The sequence below is a fragment of the Leopardus geoffroyi genome, chromosome D4, assembly GCF_018350155.1.
Source record: "Leopardus geoffroyi isolate Oge1 chromosome D4, O.geoffroyi_Oge1_pat1.0, whole genome shotgun sequence".
NCBI classification, from domain to species: domain Eukaryota; kingdom Metazoa; phylum Chordata; class Mammalia; order Carnivora; family Felidae; genus Leopardus; species Leopardus geoffroyi.
The window spans coordinates 80970060-80989058 of record NC_059342.1 but is presented as its reverse complement, the minus strand read 5'-3'; the positions used below and the strand labels follow the sequence as shown (position 1 = coordinate 80989058).

The 18999-nt window shown below is 51.4% G+C and overlaps 1 protein-coding gene across 9 annotated transcripts in view; it reads right to left on the bottom strand.

The window, feature by feature from the left end:
• The window catches only part of LOC123593296 (DAB2 interacting protein), a 188576-nt gene that overhangs the window by 92533 nt on the left and 77044 nt on the right, over positions 1–18999 (bottom strand). For 8 of the 9 annotated variants that reach the window (XM_045468950.1, XM_045468948.1, XM_045468953.1 and 5 more), the window contains exon 2: positions 7067–7170. In XM_045468950.1, the coding sequence (XP_045324906.1) occupies positions 7067–7170 (104 nt within the window). The other variant, XM_045468959.1, reaches the window with a different exon arrangement.

Below are 18999 nucleotides of genomic sequence, written 5' to 3'. Positions count from 1 at the left end.
GCCCCGATGCTGCCTGGCGGCCCTCAGGCTGGCCGGCCTCAGCCTGTGCCTCTCCTGCTGGAAAGCGGCGTTGGCCCCAGGCCTTGTCCCATTCCAGTGTCTCTAATTTGGGCCCTCTCTCAGGGGTCCCCCAGGTCTCTGGCCAACCCGGGCCCAGTCAGCTCAGCTACCAGGGCCAGGCCCAGCTGCCCAGAGGCGCTCCTCGATTTGAGTTGTTTCCTCCACCCAGTGGTGAGCTCGTTTAGCTCAGCCGGGCCCCTGTGGCCCTGGGAGGGGTCACACAAACCCCAGGGACTTCCATTCTCCTCTGGGAGCGGCTGCCCAGGCGTCCACTCGCTGCCCTCTGCTGCCCCCAACTGGCAGGAAACGGCCCTGCGCAGACATCTCCAGCTCCCTCCATCTGTACTCACCACCTGAGAACTTTGTCTCTGGTCCCTTCGGTATCACTTTGCCCACCTCCACCTCCTGGTGCCGGGGCTGAGCCCTAGAAGCTCCACCAAAGGCAATGTTGCTCTGGGGCCGCAGATAATGGGTACAGAAGGGAGGGGGTCTGTCTGATTACCTGGGACTCTGGGGGAAGGTGTCTGGAAGGAGTGAGCCCCACCCACCAGAAGAGGGAACAGAGGATGAACATTGGCTGAAGGCCAGACACTGGGCCCTCACAGCCACTCTGTGAGTGAGGGGCTCCTGTGCCCATCTACAGATGGGGAAAGAGAGGCTCAGAGACCCGTGATGATACCATCACTTATTAACGAGGCAGGCAGCTCTCCAACAGCACCAAATACCACAGCCCGCCGTCACTCGCCGGCCTGACCTCAGGTTCAGGAGGCTCTAAATGGCCCCTCACCCCATATCTCTGCCCCAAAGAGCGTCCTGGTCCACCCTGGCTGCCCTGGCCAGCTCTCGCCCCTGGGTGGCCCTGTGATAACATTCCCGTCTCCTCGATTCCCACTGCAGGAAAGGAGCTTCTCCCTGCAGAAGATGAACACAGACCAAAATGATAGTAATTTTCCTTTTGGGTTTGATCAGTTTAATAACAATTAGCCTCTCTCCACCACCCTCTCATCCACAGAACACTTGCCACCCACCGGGCCGGGAGACTCCAGCTCACAGGCCTCCACTGAGCAGGGTATTGCAAGGAGGGGCCCGGGGCACCCATCTGTGGGACCCCGATCCAGGGCCCAGCCCTACTGCTCAGTCACACCCAACCATGGCCACACGGCTGACATCCCCACACCGGTTTGGGGGCCACAGACACAGATGGGCCCAAAGCAGCCTGGGGTGGCGGAGGGAGCCCCGACAAGTATTCCGGGCAAGCCTCCCCTCTCTGGCCCTTAGTTTCGCCACCTGTGCAGTGACAGAGGTGGCTCATCTGGTCTGTGAGCCTGACCAGCTTTTCCGTCCACCACCCCGATGCCTCACTAGAGTCGCCCCAGCTGAGAAGGGGCACGAATGGAGGAAGAGAGGCAGACCAGGAGGTGGCAGTGTGTGACGAGTGGGCAGGAGCCATCGGAGGCCTCTGGGGACCTTCGGACCCACAAATGCCCATTTCCTTAAGCCTCTCTTCCCAGGAAACCTGATGGAGGTGGGCAGGAGGACTCAACTGCAGGGAAGAGAGGGCTGGAAGCGGCAAGGCATGAGCAGCCCCGAAGGAGGGCACGGACACAGGGACAGCTGGGCTCGACTCCAGGCCCCGTTCCAGATAGGCTGTGTGACTTTGGGAAAGGACCCTCCCCTCTCTGAACTCCAGGCCTTCCTCTGTACGGGGGAAGCGTTTGTGATGGCTTCCAACGGCCTTCCACGGTGGTGTCGAAGGGGTCCCCCTCACAGGCCTGTGTGTTTATGTCCACGTGCCTGGCACTATGTGTGTGATGGGAAAAGACAGCTGAGTCACGAAAAGGGCGCAGGGAAAAGCTGCAGGAGTGGGGAGAGGGGTGTGGAGCTGGAAGTCCGCATCCCAGAGATCTGCCGGCTCCACTCCTACCCAGCATCGCCTGTGGCTCCTGTGCCCCACAGGGTCAAGTCCAAAGCCTCCACCCACTCACTTTCCTCTCCCGTGCCCCCTCCTTTATGTCTCCAACTCACGCAACACTCTAATCACACAGGGCCGTCGGCTTGTTCCAATTCACATACGTCTCCCCCAGCTGGAATACTCTTCTCCCTTTGTTCCTGACAAACTCCTACACATCCCTCAAAGCTCAGCCCCAAAGATCCTCCTCCAGGATTTCTTCCCTACCGTTATCAGCCGATGGTAACTGCCCCATGTTCTGGGTTCCCACAGCACCCCGGCCGCACCTCCATCCCACCACCCAGGGTGCACACAAATGAGCATCCAGCAGAAGTAGGTGATTGAAAGGAACTAAGACCCCCTTCCAGAAGCATCTGCAATCAACCCGCGACTGAGTTTATCTGCAGCTTCCGCCACCCCCCTGGGCCTTCCCCTCCCTGACACTTCTCCTTCTCCATCTTGCAAAAAATAGCCCTGAGACCTAATTTCAGCTAAACCTTCAAACACGATTCTCCACTTTCAACTTCCCGAAGAGGAATCAATTGGCTGTCAAGTTTCCCAGAGCCTCTGCCGCCTCCCACACCCCAGCCCTGCCAGCCCTCCTCAAGGTCGATGGGAGGGGGTGGGGGGCAGACAGGAAGGACCCAGCCTACACCAAGGGGAGGTTGGGTCTGGGGAAGGTGGCGGGCTGAGGGGACCCGTGGGGAGACAGGTAACAGTCACCATCACGTTCCCCCCAAATCAAACCATGAATTCCTAACATGGAGTGGCAGGTGAGAAGGGGCGGCACGCTGCTGTGCTAAGCATCCCTGGGCTTTGGGAAGGGAGACGGGCCCAGGCAGAGCCCCCGGACCCCGTCTGACAGTGTGTGCAGATACGGGGCCCCAGCTTGCTGCCTGCCTTCCCTCTCTTCCTTCCAGGATTCCCTACTGATGCAGAGAAGACAGATCTGGGTTTGAATCTTGGCCTCGACATCTCGGTGGAGCCTGAGAGCTGAGGGCCAGAGACGGGCAGAAGGCCCATGTGGTCACGTGCTCCCAGCTCCCTTCTCCATCCTACCCTGGTCCAGGGTCCTCCAAAGCTCTCAGGGCACACCCCAGCCTGCTGGCACCATGGGTCCTAGTGGTCCACTCCCCACCCCCAACTCCACCTGTAGACAGAAGGAAGTCATACCAGATGGGCAAAGGTTCTGTATCTTGCCCAGGTCACAAAGCTGATATGAGGCTCAGCCCTGAGTCTGCTGACTTTTAGTTCATTCTTTTCGTTACTGCATCAAAATCTTTAAGCGCCCACTTTATGCCCAAACCACACGTTGCCTTACAAAGTCCATACTCCTCATTTTAGAGAAGGGTAAACTGAGGGTCCCCCAGGGTCACATGATCTCCAAGAAACAGAGGTGGGACTTGTGCCCAGCCCCTGATGCCCTGTGGGGTGGCTGCAGTCCCAGGCCAAATCACAAAAGGTTAGGGCCACGTATGGGTACAAACAGCCGGGACCCAGAAGTGCTCCCAGCTGAGTGGTGACCTTGGACAAGTCCAGCCTCTCCCAGGCTTTAGTCTTCATGGGGGAGGCAGACAGAATGAATCCGAACGAACACAACATGTTGATTCTCCATTAAACTCCATGGTTGCACAAGGGCATTTCTGTGAGAGGGGGTGACATCCTGTCCCCCGGGTTTCAAACGGCAGCGAAGACACCAGTTATTCAGGTATATCCTGTACTGTGTCTCCTGCCTCCCCCAGGGTAAAACCATGTTGCCTGGGTTCCCTCGGCAGGGGGGGGGGGAGGGTACACACAGCAGCAGTCAGCCAAGCACGTGGGGATGCGGCCCATGGCAGCACATGTGAGGAAGAGTAAGCTGGGCAGGAGAAGAGGGCGTGCTTCTGGTCCTACAAGGGTCCGTCCCCAACACCCAAGCCCGGCTCCCTCCCACCAAATGCCCTGTCCTTGGCTCTCCACCCTGACCCTCCCCAGATCTCTACTGTTCCAAAGCCAAAAAGGGAAATACGATTCCAAGGATAATGGCGGATATTCTGTATTGAGTGTCCACCCTGGGTCAGACGTGGGCCTCGACGTGCCAGGACTCACGAAGGTCCACCACAGTCCTTCAAGGAAGGGTGGACATTCCACACGTTACTGATACGGACCAGAGGCTCAGAGAGGCTGAGTGACTAATGAGGTCACACAGGTCACAGAAGAGCCAGGATTTGAACCCAGATCCCTATCTCTGAGCTCTCTAGCACCCGTGAGCTCCAAGCACAGCCCAGTATAGACACTCACACCCTGAACTGCTCCACACAGAAAAGGGCCAAGGTGTCCAGGGAAGGACACAAAACATGAATGTCCCACGGTCCTGGCATCCATCATGCCGAGCAAATGATTTCATGTCTCTCAGCCTCAGCTCCCTCATCTGTGAAATGGAGACACGAATGGTCCCTCCCCTCCAGGTTGCTGTGAGAAGTGGGTAAAATGACAAGTGAACACGCTTTCCACCTTGCGGACCCAGCTCATGCAGGCGGGACTGAGCCCCAGTGCCTGGGGGTCCAGAAGCCTGGGGCTGGCTCTGACCCACACACGGTTAATGGGGCGAAGACGTCACTACAAGAAGGACGCCAAACCTACCCGGCAGTTAAAGAGCCGCAGTGACAGCAACTTCAAGGTGTGATGATACATCTATCAGAGCAGCAAAAGAAAGGGGAATAGGCAAGGAGAAACACTGAGAGGTTCCGGAAGGGCACGGGGGCAACGGCTCCCCTGCTCCGGCCGGGAGTGCACACTTGTGCCCTGACGTCAGAGAGGCTGGTCTCAACCTTGGCTCCACCATTTAGTGGCGCTTGGAGCTTAGCTGAGTGACTTCCCCTCTCTGAGCCTCAGTTTTCTCATCTGTGAAATGGGGTGATCAAAGTTTCAGCTTCAGGGCTGTCTTGAGGATTAAAAAAGATCATCTACGTAGGACCGGAAGCATAGTGCAGGCGGCTACGTTATTATTAGTCTTTGTTCCCTAAGGCCCCTGAAGGCTCAGCCCCAGAGGCTGTGGCCCCTAGGGCCCGGGGGAAGGCAGGACTTGGTCTCAGCTCCAGTTGACTGATTAGAGTCAGGGTCACCCAGATGTCAGCGTCTTTGCCCTCCCTGCAGGCTAGAGATGGTCTCCCAGGGGCCCCCACCACACCCAGGGGAGTGACCCTGAATCCACTCTCGGCACAGGCTTCCCTTTCCTCCTGCTGCCCAAGGCCAATTCAGAGCCTGAAGCTCACAACCACCTCTTGGGGGAGCTTTTTAAATGCAGATACCCAGGTCCTGCCCCTGGCCCACTGCACTGAAATCTTTTTTTTTTTTTTTTTTTTTTAATTTTTTTTTCAACGTTTATTCATTTTTGGGACAGAGAGAGACAGAGCATGAACGGGGGAGGGGCAGAGAGAGAGGGAGATGCAGAATCGGAAACAGGCTCCAGGCTCTGAGCCATCAGCCCAGAGCCTGATGCGGGGCTCGAACCCACGGACCGCGAGATCGTGACCTGGCTGAAGTCGGACGCCTAACCGACTGCGCCACCCAGGCGCCCCAAAATCTTGAGGGAACCTAAGAATCTGTTTTGCAAGCATTCTTATGACACACAGACAGGCGGGAAAATCAGTTGCCCCATGGAAAGCCCCACTCCGCTTAGCCTGGCTTTTGAAGCTCCATCGGCCCCAGACTCAGCCCAGCTGCTCAGCTGCCTACCCAGTCCTCCATACCCCTCAACTCCAGTCCCACCACGCATTTCGCCGTTTCACAAACACATCAGTTTCTAGTGCGCCTCTATGCCTTTGCAGCTGCTGTTCCCCCTACTTGGAACTCCCTCTTTCACTGTGCCTGCTTACCCTTTAAGACCCAGCTCATAAAGTCAGCCTCCAGGGGGATACCCTTTCTAATGCATAGGGAACAGCTAGTTACTCCTAGCTCATCTGGAGCCCCAAAATCACACTGCATGGTGACAGCCAGGCCCGTGCCCTCTCTGTTCCGTCCACCCAAAACCCTCTTTCCCCTGCTCCCCATAGGGCTGGCGCCTCATGCCTTGGACCTCAGCGCAAATATCACCTCTCAACCACACCACCTCAAGGAAGCCCTCCTGGTGTCCTCTATCACAGCAGCCTGCTTTTCTTCACAGCACGTAGCTCGAGCATGAGAATGTCTACCTGGTCCTCTCTTGGCCACCTCCTCCCACTCAGCCCCAGTCCCAATAATGGTGCCTGGCACACAGCTGGCTTGCCATAAAAACTGCTGGATGAAGGAATGGATGAAGTATCGATCAAACATCCACCCGTCTCCTCTATAGACCATGAGCTCCCGGGGGAAGAGACGGCGTGTTCTGCTTTCTCCCTGTCTGTACTTCTCTGTGCCTCCAGTGGCCGACAGAGCACTGGACAGAGGGGCGCACGGGAACATACAGTAGTGTGCGTGCTCGGCAAGGACACAGCGGGACACAGAGAGTCAGATGATAAGGGTCACCGCATTCTGTCTCTGTAAAGCTGTTTGGGTTAGTCATAAAAAGGTGTATGCTAATGAGGCCACTGAAATCAATAGCTAGAGTATATATGCTGTGCTTTGTCAATTCTAAGGCCTCATCAGTTTTAAGATGCACCATTATTTTATGGGTCTCCAAGAAAGAAAAAAACACAGCGATTAAATTATGACACGCCACAGACTGCAACGTGAGAGATATTAAAACGTAAAAATAAAAATCGTGCATCTTAAGAGTCGCGGAAGCATGGTGTGCATGTGCACACGTGAGGGTGTGTTTATCTGGCCTCGCTCGCGTTAGACTCTCGCTTCCCCGGCCAGCTCGCTCTGGGCCCCGTGGCTGCGGGGCTGTCTGTCCTCCGTCTGCCCCCTCCCTCACAGGACGGGACCCCCGTGTGGCCCCCAGGCTGAGCCACAGAGAGGGGAGCAGCTGAGTGATCGGATACCTAGAACAAGGGAGGCTGGATGCTCTCCCGGTCCGTGAGGCTCCAGGAAGGGGGCCCGCGGGGTCGCAGAGTGGCACCCCAGGCCAGGTGGCGATGGTGACGCAGAGATAGTTACCGTGACCCGGAACGGCGTGGTGGCCGAGGGCTCCATGCTGGGGTTCTTCTCTGAGAGGCTGCCGGGCAGACTGCGCCGGGAGCCCGGCCTTTCCTGGGGCGACTCTGTCAACAGAGGGAGAGAGAGGGTGAGGACAGACGATCGAGGCCACTCGGTCAGGCCCTCCTGTCATTCCCCATCCTGCCCAGGACGACAGGCAACTGGTCCCCCTAAAAGAGTACAGCCACTGTGGAAAACAGTTTGGCTGTTCCCCCAGAAAGTGAAAGCCAGAATTACCCCACGATCCCGTAATTCTTCTCCTGGGTATATACCCCCAAGAGTTGAAAACAGGGACATACACAGACTTGTATGCAAATGTGCACAGCAGCGTCATTCATAATAGCCAATAGGTAGACACAGCCCAAGTGTCCATCCACAGATGAATGGACGATCGTTCATACACACAGGGTGGTACATCCATACGATGGAATGCTATTCCGTCATAAAAACGAACAAAAGTTCTCACACACGCTGCAGTGTGGACGAACCTTGAAAACATGCTGAGTTACCAAAGCCAGACCCCAAATGTTGTACGAGTCCACTTACATGAAACACTTGCAATCGGCAAACTCATAGAGATGGAAGGTAGGTTGGAGGTAACCGAGGGGCTGGAGGCAGGCGGAATGGGGAGGTATTGCTTAATGATAAGAGCTTCTGTTTGGAGTCATGGCAAAGAGCGAGAAACGGGTAGCAGTGATGGTCACACTGCACTGTAAATGTATTTAATGCCATTAAAGTGTACCCTTAAAAATGATTAAAATGGCAAACTTCATTATATATATATATACACATGTAATTTATATAAGTATATATATATAATATATATGTGTGTGTATATATATATAATATATGTGTGTGTGTGTGTGTGTATATATATATATATATATATATATATATATATATAGTTGTGTATATTCCAATGTGTTTTAAAAAAAGCTCTCTCCAAATCTTCACTTCGAGTCATATATCTTGTGACATAATAAAGCTTCCTGTTCCTGGAGGTATACAAGTAGTCCCTTCAAACATGAGAATCTGTGATCTCTGGCTTCCAATTCAGACCTTCTTTTCTAGAGGCCTTAAACTCGATGGGAGTGCAAAGGCTGGTAGGTTTCAGGATCAAGGGTAGCACCCAGCTGGTTATTTCAGTGTAGCCATGGGGGGGCCCAGGGTAGCCACGGCTTCCCACAGTTCAAGAGAAGCTGGAAACCCGAGCTTTTTAAAATACGAAGTGTTTTGATTTTTAGACGGTGACAGCTCACTTACAACTCACAGCCGTGACCTGAGACTGCCTGTTCAAAACCTTTCAGGTCAGTGCGACCTGGCCACTTTCCTGGCTGGCTCCCCCACGCCGTGCTCGGCACTGGCTATCTCTCTGCCTGTGCTCCAGCTGTGGTCCCCCACAGAGGAATCCGGTCCATCCCATCCCACAGGCCCCGGAGGAGACCCCTGGTAATCCCTCTGCCCCCAGCTCTCAGCCCCCTTCTGGCTCCTCTAGCAACAGCCAGGCCAAGCCTCCTGCCGATGATCTCACTTTGCACACAGTACATGTCTGTCTGTCTCTCTCTCTCTCTCTCTCTCTCTCTCTGTCTCTCTCTCTCTGCTTGGCTATGGAACTCCTACTGCCCATGCCCAAGCTGGCTGCATCTCATCCCCAGTATCCTGTGTGGAGCCTGGCACATGGGGGCTGCTCAGGAAAGTCCTGTTGGCTCGCAAGGAAGAAAAAGGACGGGGGGCAGACACTTCCCCGGTGCACGTGCACACACAGGGACGAATGCCCAGCCACACACTCACGTCCACATCTATGCAGACACTCCAACGGGTACCCACACAGACTCATCCGCAGGGACACATGCATTCGAGGACGGGTGGACGTGTGCGCATCTACAGAACAAATGACGAGAAGCAAGCTGTCCCAGAAGGCAGAACGGCAATGTCTACGTTTTCCGGTCCTTTCCCTCCATGTAGCCAGATTGGACAGAGGTCTTCAGAAGTGTGGAAGGACAGAGTGGAGCCCGTCACCACGCCCCGCAGGATAGGCTCCAGTACTGAGCCCTGGCCAACGGCCTTGCAGGCAATGCCACCCTGGGCCTGGGGGAAGTGGGCCACCACGGGGAGGGGTTCAGGCGTAGCTGACTACCAGGCGGGGGCTGATACCAGCTCCAGTTGTGCACTAGCCAGCCCTGGGCCACCTCTTCCAGAAAAGCTTCCACTACTCAGCATCTCCCCAGCCCAGTGGCTGCGATCTCCCAGGGCCTCGCTGCCTCCCTCGTGGTGTTTCCTGCTGAGAACCTTCTTCCCTCCTCCTCCGCAGTCCCTGCTAGTCACACTCTAGGAGACACCACTCGTTCTGGAGGTTTCCCTAGGAAATCTCTTCTTGGGCTCCTCAGTCTACCTTCACCTCTCCCCCCACCCCCCCATCACCTCCACCTGGGTGTCCACCATAACCACTGTGTCCTACCTATGTATGAGGCACTGTGCTCAGCGTCCAGAAGCCCCTCAGGAACTTCGCCTCCCTCCCCCAACACACACACACACACACACACACACACACACACACACAATCCCTCCACCGCCCTTCCTGGGCATGTGGGCCATCATGGCTCCAGGCAAGACACATGGAGCCACCAGGTAGGGCAAGAGGAACCCAGCAAGGCTGCCTCTCCTCCGAGACAAAACCTGATATCCCCTGTGCAAAACACTGCCTCTTGCCTACTGGGTCTTAGCCAGGGGCCTTTGGGGTTACTTGATCTAACCACCCATGGTACAGATGAGGAAGCTGACAGTGGAGGAAAGGAACTTGTCCATTAGCCCCTAACTCAATAGGACTATAGCACAGACTCTCTCTCAGGTGCTCCCAAAATAGCCTTAGACTTCAATTCAGAAGCCCTGGCCACACCCCACCCATGTGAGAAGGTAGAAACGCAGGAGGAGCCTGCAGGAAGGGACAGGAGTCCCCTCCCCGCTGCACAAAACAGCCGGATCGTCTGACTTTTCAGCCTCCCCTGCATGCCCAGGGCAGGGCCCTGCCCTCCAGAGGAAAGTGACAAGGGACCTTCCTACCTCTCCAGGCAGCTTCCACTGGCCCCAGTTCCATCCTCCACTCTTTTCCACCCTGCCTTCTGCTCCAGGGCGCTGACCTGTGTAGACCCCACCAGCTGAGCTTCTGGACCCCCCAGCCTCCACGAGGTTAGGCCAGTGGTGGGGGGCCCTGGCAGGAGATCGGACAGGGCGGGGGAGGAAGAGTCGCCCACACTGGCTGCCTCCCTCCACTGATGGTCCCAGCTCCTATCAAGAGGACCCTGTCCCCTGAGTGCCCACACACCTCCCCTCCCTCAGCCTTGGTAGATCATCCCCAGTTGTCACTGGCTCTGGGGTCCCACACTCCTCTTCACGGTTCCCAACACCCGCCCACACCTCAAATCATCCTAGCGTTAAGTGCCATCTGCTTCCTGCTGGACCCTGACTGATCCACCAGGCAGGATCCCAGCTGCTTAAGACCCGGCCCCCGCTTGTGGAGCGGAGGCAACTCCTTTACAGAGGGGTGGGGAAACAAGGCCAGGAAGGAAGCTGTGTCCTGTCATGGGTCTTCAGGGGCAGGGTCTGGGCCGGGCCAGGCTCTCTCCCCATCTGACACCCCAAAGGGCTTTCCCAAGCCTGCCAGAGGCTTGAAACACTAACAAGAAGCTTGTGGATTGCGGAATTCTGAACCAGCATTTCTTTACCTTCTATGCCTTATCATTTCCCCTAAGAGGTCTTTTTAGACACTTTTTTTCTAGATTCCCCCCCGCCATAAAACTCTAATACCATATACAGTAGCTATCTTTATGTACTGTACATATACTGGGCTTTTATACAGTAAAAAGAGTGAAATTTTGGGGTTCCTGGGTGGCTCAGTCAGTTGAGCGTCTGACTTCGGCTCAGGTCATGATCTCACGGTTCGTGGGTTCGAGCCCCGCATCAGGGTCTGTGCTGACTGCTTGCTCGGGGCCTGGAGCCTGCTTTGGATTCTGTGTCTCCTTCTCTCTCTGCCCCTCCCCTGCTCACGCTATGCCTCACTCTGTTTCTCAAAAATAAATAAATGTAAAAAAAATTTTTTTTTAAATAAAAAAAAAGAGTGAGATTTTTTTTTGCCCCTTCCCTTCTGAGAATCAACTTTTTTCACCTACTTGGGGTAATATCACCCCCACTGAGAAGGCAAGTTCTGGAGCCATTCAAATAGAATCCCCACATGACACCTTGGACAGCTATGGTGAGCTCCACCTTCCAGATGAGGAAACTGAGGTTCTGCGAGGCAAAAATGACTTCCTCTAAATTTCCCCCAGGCAGGAAGTAAGAGTATGCGCTCAAGCCCCTTAAACTGTCCCCCAACAACCCACACTGAGGACCTCAGAGAAGGCAGAGGGTGCCTGGAGCGTGGGGGGTGGGGAGGGGTGCAAGACTGGTACTGGGAGACAGGATTCCCCCTGGCCTCTGCTGTGTGACTCCAGGCAAACCCTTTTCCGTCTCTGAGTTCATGATTTATCATCAATCCAGTGAGTCAGGAGGGGGTCAGGGCAGTGACTATCTCTATTCTCCACCACCAGAACAAAAGCAAAGACAAAAACCCAAATCTCTCTTTATGGAAAGTTGATCACCTTCCCCCATCCTAATTCTGCCTGCAAGGGATCAGTCTGAGTCCTCGACAAACACACAGAGGCCTATGTCCTTTGATTTAGCAGCACTTTTTTTTTTTTAATCTGGGGACGCAGACACTGGCCTCACGTCCTCAGAGGTCTAAGCAAGACAGCTAGTGCCAAACAGAATCCCGGAGACGTTAAGTGACCTAACACTGTGCAGCGTGAAGGTGGCATCCCTAGACCTTTGGAGCACTGGCCCAGGAGTCTCCTCTCAGCTCACACTCTCTCTGTGACCTCCACATGACCTCAGGGCTCCCAATCTGCAAAACTGGGCCACCGGCCGAGCTGACCCCAGATGCCCTTTCCACGAGGAAAAGAAAAAAAAAGTCTCCATTTTACCAGAAGCGCCAGGCTGCATGCATTTTAACCTTCATGTGTTTGCAAAATAATAATAATAATAATAAAATAAAATCGGTTTCATTCAAATGCTGCCGGCTTGGTTGCCATGGATACCACCTAATCATGAAGGATGACTGTTACTTGTTCCCATGGAAACACGGAGGCCTGAGGAACATCCTGTAATTTCAGACAAGACACCAAATTTCAGTTGTCGGGTTGTACTGCCCAGATCTTAATGCCCAAAAACAGGTAGAGGCAGCAACCTCTAATACTCATATCAGGAGAAAAGAATTCAGCACGGGTACAGAAAAAGGAGAGGAGAGACAGGGGTGTGTGCATATGTGCTGCAAACAGTGACTAGGAAAACGCAAATTAAAATACCAGATGCCATTTCCCACCTTTCAGATAGACAAACATTAAAAAAAGAACAGTGACCCCAGTGTTGACAGGGATGGGGAAGGCTCCTTCATCACTGCCGGTGGAGTGGGAAAGGTCTGGAGAACAATTAGGCTAGAGCTAATGGAAACGGACACACGCATGCGTCCTAGGACCAGACTCCCCCCTACATGTCCAGTCTAGAACGATGCTTCATCCTTGCACATGGACGTCTGCACGAAGATGTCCCCTGCAGCACTGCTTTGTAGTAGAAAAATGTTCGGAGCAGCCTAAACGTCCACCAAGAGGGAAATGAAGCACCACACCCTGGGGCAATCATTTGGAGGAATACTATACAGCAAGGAAGAGGGTATGTCTCCGGGGGCTCCGTTCACATGGCACACAATGGCACTACAAAGGATCCAGTTGTGTGAGATCAACAGGAAGCACACCAGAAATATGACGTTGAGTGAAAAAAAGTACATTGCCAAAGGAAACAATGCAATCCGCTTACATGCTCCCCCCCACTTTTTTTTTTTTACAAGAATGTTCCTAACATTTGTAATAGCCAACAACGAAACACCCTTCAGTAGGTGAATGGTTAAACTGTGGTCCATCCACGATGTAGGAGGCTGAATATTGGCCCCCCAAAGAAGTCCCCTTTTCTTCCTAATTCCCAGAACCTGCGAATATGTTACCTTACATGGGGACTTTGCAGACATGATTGAGGTTAAGGAGACGGGAGTTTATCCTGCATTATCCAGAGGGAAACAGTCTTAAACGTGGAAGAGGAAGGCAGGAAGATGGGCCAGAGAGATGTAATGATGAAAGAGGCAGGAGACATTCTGAGCACGAGAGGAACGATGGCAGAAGGGGATCACAAGCCAAGAAAAGCTGGGAACACTCCTCTGTTGACAGCCAGTAAGAAAACGGGACCTCGGTCCTACAACTACATGGAGCTAGATTCAGCCAATGAAATGGATTTTTCGAAAGGAACCCAACCTGCTAACATCTCAACTTTAATCCCGTAGGACCCCAGTAGACTTGTGACCTACAGAACTCTAGGATGGCACATCTGTATTTAAGCTAATTTTTTTCTAGTGTTTATTGTTTTTAATCGTTTTTCTTTATTTTTGAGACAGAGAGAGACAGGGCATGAATGGGGGAGGATCAGAGAGAGAGGGAGACACAGAATCTGAAGCAGGCTCCAGGCTCTGAGCTGTCAGCACAGAGCCTGACATGGGGCTCGAACTCACAGAGTGTGAGATCACGACCTGAGCTGAAGTCAGACGCTCAACCGACTGAGCCACCCAGGCGCCCCTAAGCTGCTAATTTTTTTTAAGGTTTTTGTTGTTGTTGTTGTTGTTGTTAAGTAATCTGTACACCCAACATAGGACTCAAACTCACCATCCAGAGATCAAGAGTCGTGTGCTCTCCTGACTGAGCCAGCCAGGCACCCCTAAGCGCTAAATTTTAATCTGTTGTCGCACAATAAGAAACAAACACACATGCTGTGAAATATTACACAACAATGAAAAAGAATGCACTAATAGATTTCCACAACTTGGGTGGATCTCAAGGGCATTATGCTCTGGCGGGGGCGGGGGCGTGGAAGCCAATATCAAAAGGCCACGTAGTGTCTGATTCCATTTACGTGGCATTCTTAAAGTGGCAAAGTTCTAGAGATGGACAGTTGAATAGTAGCTGCCCGGGGTTGGGAATGGTGGGGGGTGGGCAGGTGGGTGTAGCTATAAAGGGGCATCACCAGAGATCTTTGTGGTGACAGAATAGTCTTGTGTCTTGATTGTGGTGGTGGTTACATGAATGTGGATACATGTGCTAAAAATGGCACAGAATTATACATACACGGTCCCAAGTTTCAGAAGGGGAGAGAAAACAGTGGATGAAAACAGCCCCTGACATCCAGAAGCCGACCTGACATTCACCGCGACGTCATGCTATTCTCCTTCTGGACATAAACAATCTTACAGGGTACCAGTCTGAGACGAGGTTACCATGATAAAGTGAGACAAAACAAGGCCACTTCATAATTTTGTCTAAGCAACTGACAAAAAGCTGGGTCACTGTACCACCCGCAAAACAGCAAACACCCTCCCACGTTGGCTAAAATGACAGACCGCTGCTGCTTTAACAATGAGAGCTTTATTATCGTCATGCTTACCTCCTCCCCCCAAAGATAAATTTTGAGATAACCTATCATGGAAGCGCCCCGCTTTCTGGCAGCAGCCAAGCTAGAGCGGACCCCACTTCCTCAGACTTCCCCAAAAGCACCCAATCAAAGCCCAAGTCCTGTAGCAGGTGTCTTTCTACCATATTCAGACTGAGACACCCTGCGGTTCCCGGTGGTATATGTTGTCCCTCGCTGCCACAATAAAAAATAAATCCGGGGCGCCTGGGTGGCGCAGTCGGTTAAGCGTCCGACTTCAGCCAGGTCACGATCTCTTGGTCCGTGAGTTCGAGCCCCGCGTCAGGCTCTGGGCTGATGGCTCAGAGCCTGGAGCCTGTTTCCGATTCTGTGTCTCCCTCTCTCTCTGCCCCTCCCCCGTTCATGCTCTGTCTCTCTCTGTCCCAAAAATAAATAAACGTTGAAAAAAAAAATTTTTTTTTAAAAAAATAAATCCAACTTGTCTACCTAGAGGTGTGCTCCCAGTGGGTTTCTGGCTGGAGGGCATTGATGCTGAAGGATATTGTAGGATAGTCATGTGGGATGTAACTATCAGGGGAAAGCAGGTGTAGGGTGCATGGAAACCGCTCTGTACTCTTTTTGCAACTGCCTATATAGCTGTGATCATTTCAAAATGGGAAGCTAATACACAGCCTGTTTGGAATACATGGGATCATAGCTGTGTGTAAATAATTGAGATTTTCCATCCCAAGAAACTAACTGCAGAAATATATTGGTATCCGGTGCTACCTAAGTAGAGAGAGTAGCCAGTGGTGTAGAGGTAAGAGGCACAGAAATATAAAAGTCACTGCCAAGGCTTACCCTAGACGATGTAGGCTGAAGTACATTTGCTGTCTATGTGATTAAACTGATACGATGTTTTACCTTCTCTTTGTATGTGTGTTTATCAAGACATTATCATCAGAGGTTGCCTTTGAAGAATGGGATGGGCTATGGTAGGAGCAGATGACTGTACCGTTTACTGAACGAGGAATAATTTAGACTTCCAAAAACTAACAGTGAAATTAAAAATACACATAGGTGGTAGAATGATTCAGTACGAATTGTGCCGCCTGAACACATAGGAAAGGAAGAGAAAAACAAAATCAGAAAACGAAACAAATAAATCAGTCACGGCAGCCCAAATGACCAGTTACAGAAAGTGGATCAGGAAAGTCCAAAAAGCAGACTTAGGAACAAACCGGTGGCTAAGGGCACATAGCTCCCCATCCCGGAGTGCCAAAAGACTGGTCCCCACCCTCCTCCCCGCCCTCCACTGCGGGAGTGGCCAGGTAAACAGCAGGAAGAGCCAAAGGTAAAATCACCATGGCAACAGGCCATGGAATCTTCACGTTGTTAGAACTTTCCAGACACAGCAGTCCAACTAGATGCCTCTGTGTCTATCTTTGTGTGTGTTAATGAAGAAATCCGTCCTTTATCATTATCTGCTTCTAACAGTTAGCTGAATAAAGAGGGCCTCCTACTGCACACTTTTTCCAGTTCAGCCTTTGGTCATCTGTCTTTGGGAGAAGGACAGGTGTTCCTTAGAGGTTACTAAACCTTACCCACCTGCGGTAGGCAGAATAATGGGCCCCTAAGAGCCCACATCTTGATCTCTAGAATCTGTGAATATGTCACGCGTGTGGTAAAAGGGACTCAGCAGATGTGATTCAGTCAAGGATCCTGAGATGGGCAGTTTACCTTGGATTACCTCCTGGACCCAAAGTTATCCCAACAAGAGGAAGATAGGAAGGTCAGAGAAGGCAGAGCTGGCGCTGTAGTAAAGGAAGCAGAGGTTGGGAGGTGGGGGGGGGGGGTTGGGGGGGTGGGGGGGGGTTAAAGACTTCCAGCGGGCAGTTTCTAGAAGCTGGAAAAGGCAAGGAGACTGACACTGCTCGAGAGCCTCCAGGGGGAGGAGTGTCCTGCCACCACCTTGATTCTAGCCCAGGGACACTGGTTTCAGACTTCTGACCTCCAGAACCGTATGATAATAAATCTGTGTTGTGTTAAGATACTGAATTTATGGTCATTGTTACAGTAGCAACAAGAAACCAATACAGCCACTGATAAAAGCACAACTTACTCTAATTACACTAAAGTAAAGATAGAGGGATAGCACTGTCAGATCACTGGCCGATTTAAGACAGGGGACACTCAAGGTGTCTCGTCTCTCGTTCTCCAAAGGGACAGCTGCTTTAAAAAAAGGAGACAAGTTTCCTTCTAGAAATCTTCATCACCATATATGATGTAAATTTGTGTCTTTCTCCACGATGTACTTGTTATCAAAGGACATACATGATAACCACATATACCTGGAAACCACAAGAGGGTAGGGTACCTTTGCTGGCTATTCCGCGGTATAACTTAGAGATGTTTTCACATCTGTGCCTGGAGAACATTTCATCTTTTCAGCACCCTGTGTATTTATCCTCAGTATAGATACTATTTACATCAATCATCCTTCCTCTAGGGCATATAAGTTCTAATGATAGCACTCCAGAGGGAACCATGATTATCTAAACCTAAAATATTCAGATGCGTTATTAAATTCATCCTATCTTTCATTTCATTCAGAAAATATAAGCTATTTATTTTTTCCCCAAAATTCAACCTTAGGACTTACTGTTTTACACTTTTGTTTAAACACCATATTATTAAATTAGAACATGGCTGTAGATATAACAGCCTTTATTTTTTCTGACAAATTAAAATGGGCATAAAGCTTTAAGTGTGTATATATTGATTTTTTTACATATAACTTTAAAACTCTCTTTACCTTTCGGTACATGACAACTTGGAATTCAAATTTTAAATTATCTCCAAGTTTCTAATTTAATGGTTTGATGCTAAAGCAAACTGAACTTCAGTTCTTTGTATAATTTTTAGCCTGAGGAACAGCTGACCCCCGAGATCCTGTAAGGGACATGACGCTATAATTTGGAAAAACAACAGAGCGATCATTTTATGTTCTAGAACAGACCATCTGTGACTGCCCTAGGAACTTGGGGGAAAAGGGGACCAACGTAAACATGAAGCTCACGCTACCTGCTATGCCCAGAGTCCTTTGTCTCTGACCCACGGGGCTCGTATCTTCTGCCAGTACCCGTGAAACTACCAGGCTAAGCTGCTAGTTTGCAAGTAGGCTAACATCTCCATCCTTCAGGGTAATTAACAAAGACCATCAAAAATACTTAGGAGTAAATTTAATAAAGGAAGTACACGACTAATAACTAAAAATATAGTACTGGGAGGCTTTTTTTTATTGTTTTTTTTTTTTTTTTATAATTTTTTTTTAACGTTTATTTATTTTTGAGACAGAGAGAGACAGAGCATGAATGGGGAGGGTCAGAGAGAGGGAGACACAGAATCTGAAACAGGCTCCAGGCTCTGAGCTGTCAGCACAGAGCCCGACGCGGGGCTCGAACTCCCGGACTGCGAGATCGTGACCTGGCTGAAGTCGGCCGCTTAACCGACTGAGCCACCCAGGCGCCCCAGGGAGGCTTTTTTTTAAAAAAGACCCAAATAAATGGAGAGATACACCATTCTGTGGATTGGGAACACTCAGTGTTGTTGAGACGGCATTTCTCCCAAACTGATCTATAGATTCAATGAGATCCCAATTAAAATCCTCGCAGGCTTTCTGAAGACGCTGACAAGCTCAATTTTAAATTCAGATGGCAAAGCAAAGGACCTAGCATGGCCAAACAATCTAGAATAAGAAGAAACAGGTTGAGAGACTTACATTACTTGCTTTTCCAGACATACTTTAGAGTCTTGAAATACAGCTAAAGCAATCAAGACCACGTGGTATTAGCATAAGGACACAGATCAATGGAACAGAAGAGCATGTGGAAACTCTACAACACGTATATGGTCAATTGATTTTTGGAAAAAAAAATGCAAAAGTAAATTGATGTTGTGAAGGATAGTTTTTTCAATAGCTAGCACCAGAACTGGATACCTGTAGTAATAAAAACTGGCCCACTAGGAAATGGGGAGAAACATGTGGGGACGGCGACTGTGCCACAGGAAGAAACAGGTTCAGAACCCTGACCACAAGGCTAGGAATGCAGAAGGCGGGATTCAGGCCCCATAATCTCTGAACCTAAGGGTTTTGCACCATGATGGGAAATGAGCCTCCATGCCCAGATGAGTGACAGGACAACGGGTCCCAAATCAGCCAGGAAGCTGAGTTTCCTCCCTGCCCTTGGTCTCTCTCTACGTTTCCAGGTCCCATCACAGCCCAGCCACAAGGCAGAAAGAGAAGAGGGAGGCCTCACTGCGTATCACATTTTGTTTCCATGATGGTGGGCATGGGG